General features: G+C 37.5%; 1 protein-coding gene across 1 annotated transcript; it reads left to right on the top strand.

Annotated features, from left to right (window-relative positions):
* The first annotated feature begins 278 nt into the window (after nt 1-278).
* LOC127079816 (uncharacterized) lies at nt 279-620 on the top strand. The gene has a single exon (XM_051020185.1). The coding sequence runs from the start codon at nt 279-281 to the stop codon at nt 618-620; it is 342 nt and encodes a 113-aa protein (XP_050876142.1).
* The last annotated feature ends 205 nt before the right edge of the window (nt 621-825 follow it).

Below are 825 nucleotides of genomic sequence, written 5' to 3'. Positions count from 1 at the left end.
GAATCTGATTCTGATCCAGATTCCGATGATGATCCAAATCCTTATTGACCCCAATCCACCACTACCTGATTACATTAAGGCACCATATCCTATAATAAAGAAGAAAACCTCTTCATGAAGATGAAGCATGAATGTTTTCCAAGTTTAAGGAGATGCTGAAGACACTCCAGGTAAGTATTTATTTCCATGAGGTTTTGGAACTTATGCCTAAATTTTCTATATTCATGAAGGCACTATTAAAGGCTACAAAACAAAAAATGGACAAGACATAAGTCAATATGACTGAAAAAGATGACAATCTTGTGCCTAAAGCATTGTCGCTAAAGCTACAGGATCCAGGTAAGTTCTCTATAACTTGTACTATTGGTGGAATGGAGATCCCACGTGCCTTGTGCGATTTGGGTTCGAGTATAAATGTGATACCACCGGATAAAGTTAAAGAGTGTGACTTAGGAGAGATAATACCAAGCAATATTACTCTTGCATTAGTTTATTCATCTGTTACTCACACGATTGGTGTTATACAAGATATGTTAGTGCATGTCGACGATTTAGTATTTCCGGAAGATTTTATGGTATTGGACATGAAAGGAAACTCTGAAGACTTAGTAATTCTTTGACGCCCATTCTTGGCAAATGGGAAAGCAAAAATAGATGTGGAGACAGGTCAACTTTTTCATAAATTTAATAAGGAAAATGTGACTTTTAAGGTGTATGACTGGATACCGTATGTGGACGACTTGGATACATGCTACCATATGGAAGAAAAAGGTCGCATGGTTAACAAAGGGAGGACGACAACCACCTTGAACAGTGTAAGGGTTT

Source organism: Lathyrus oleraceus, chromosome 5, assembly GCF_024323335.1.
Source record: "Lathyrus oleraceus cultivar Zhongwan6 chromosome 5, CAAS_Psat_ZW6_1.0, whole genome shotgun sequence".
Taxonomy (NCBI): domain Eukaryota; kingdom Viridiplantae; phylum Streptophyta; class Magnoliopsida; order Fabales; family Fabaceae; genus Lathyrus; species Lathyrus oleraceus.
This window is presented reverse-complemented; position numbering and strand designations above follow the sequence as displayed.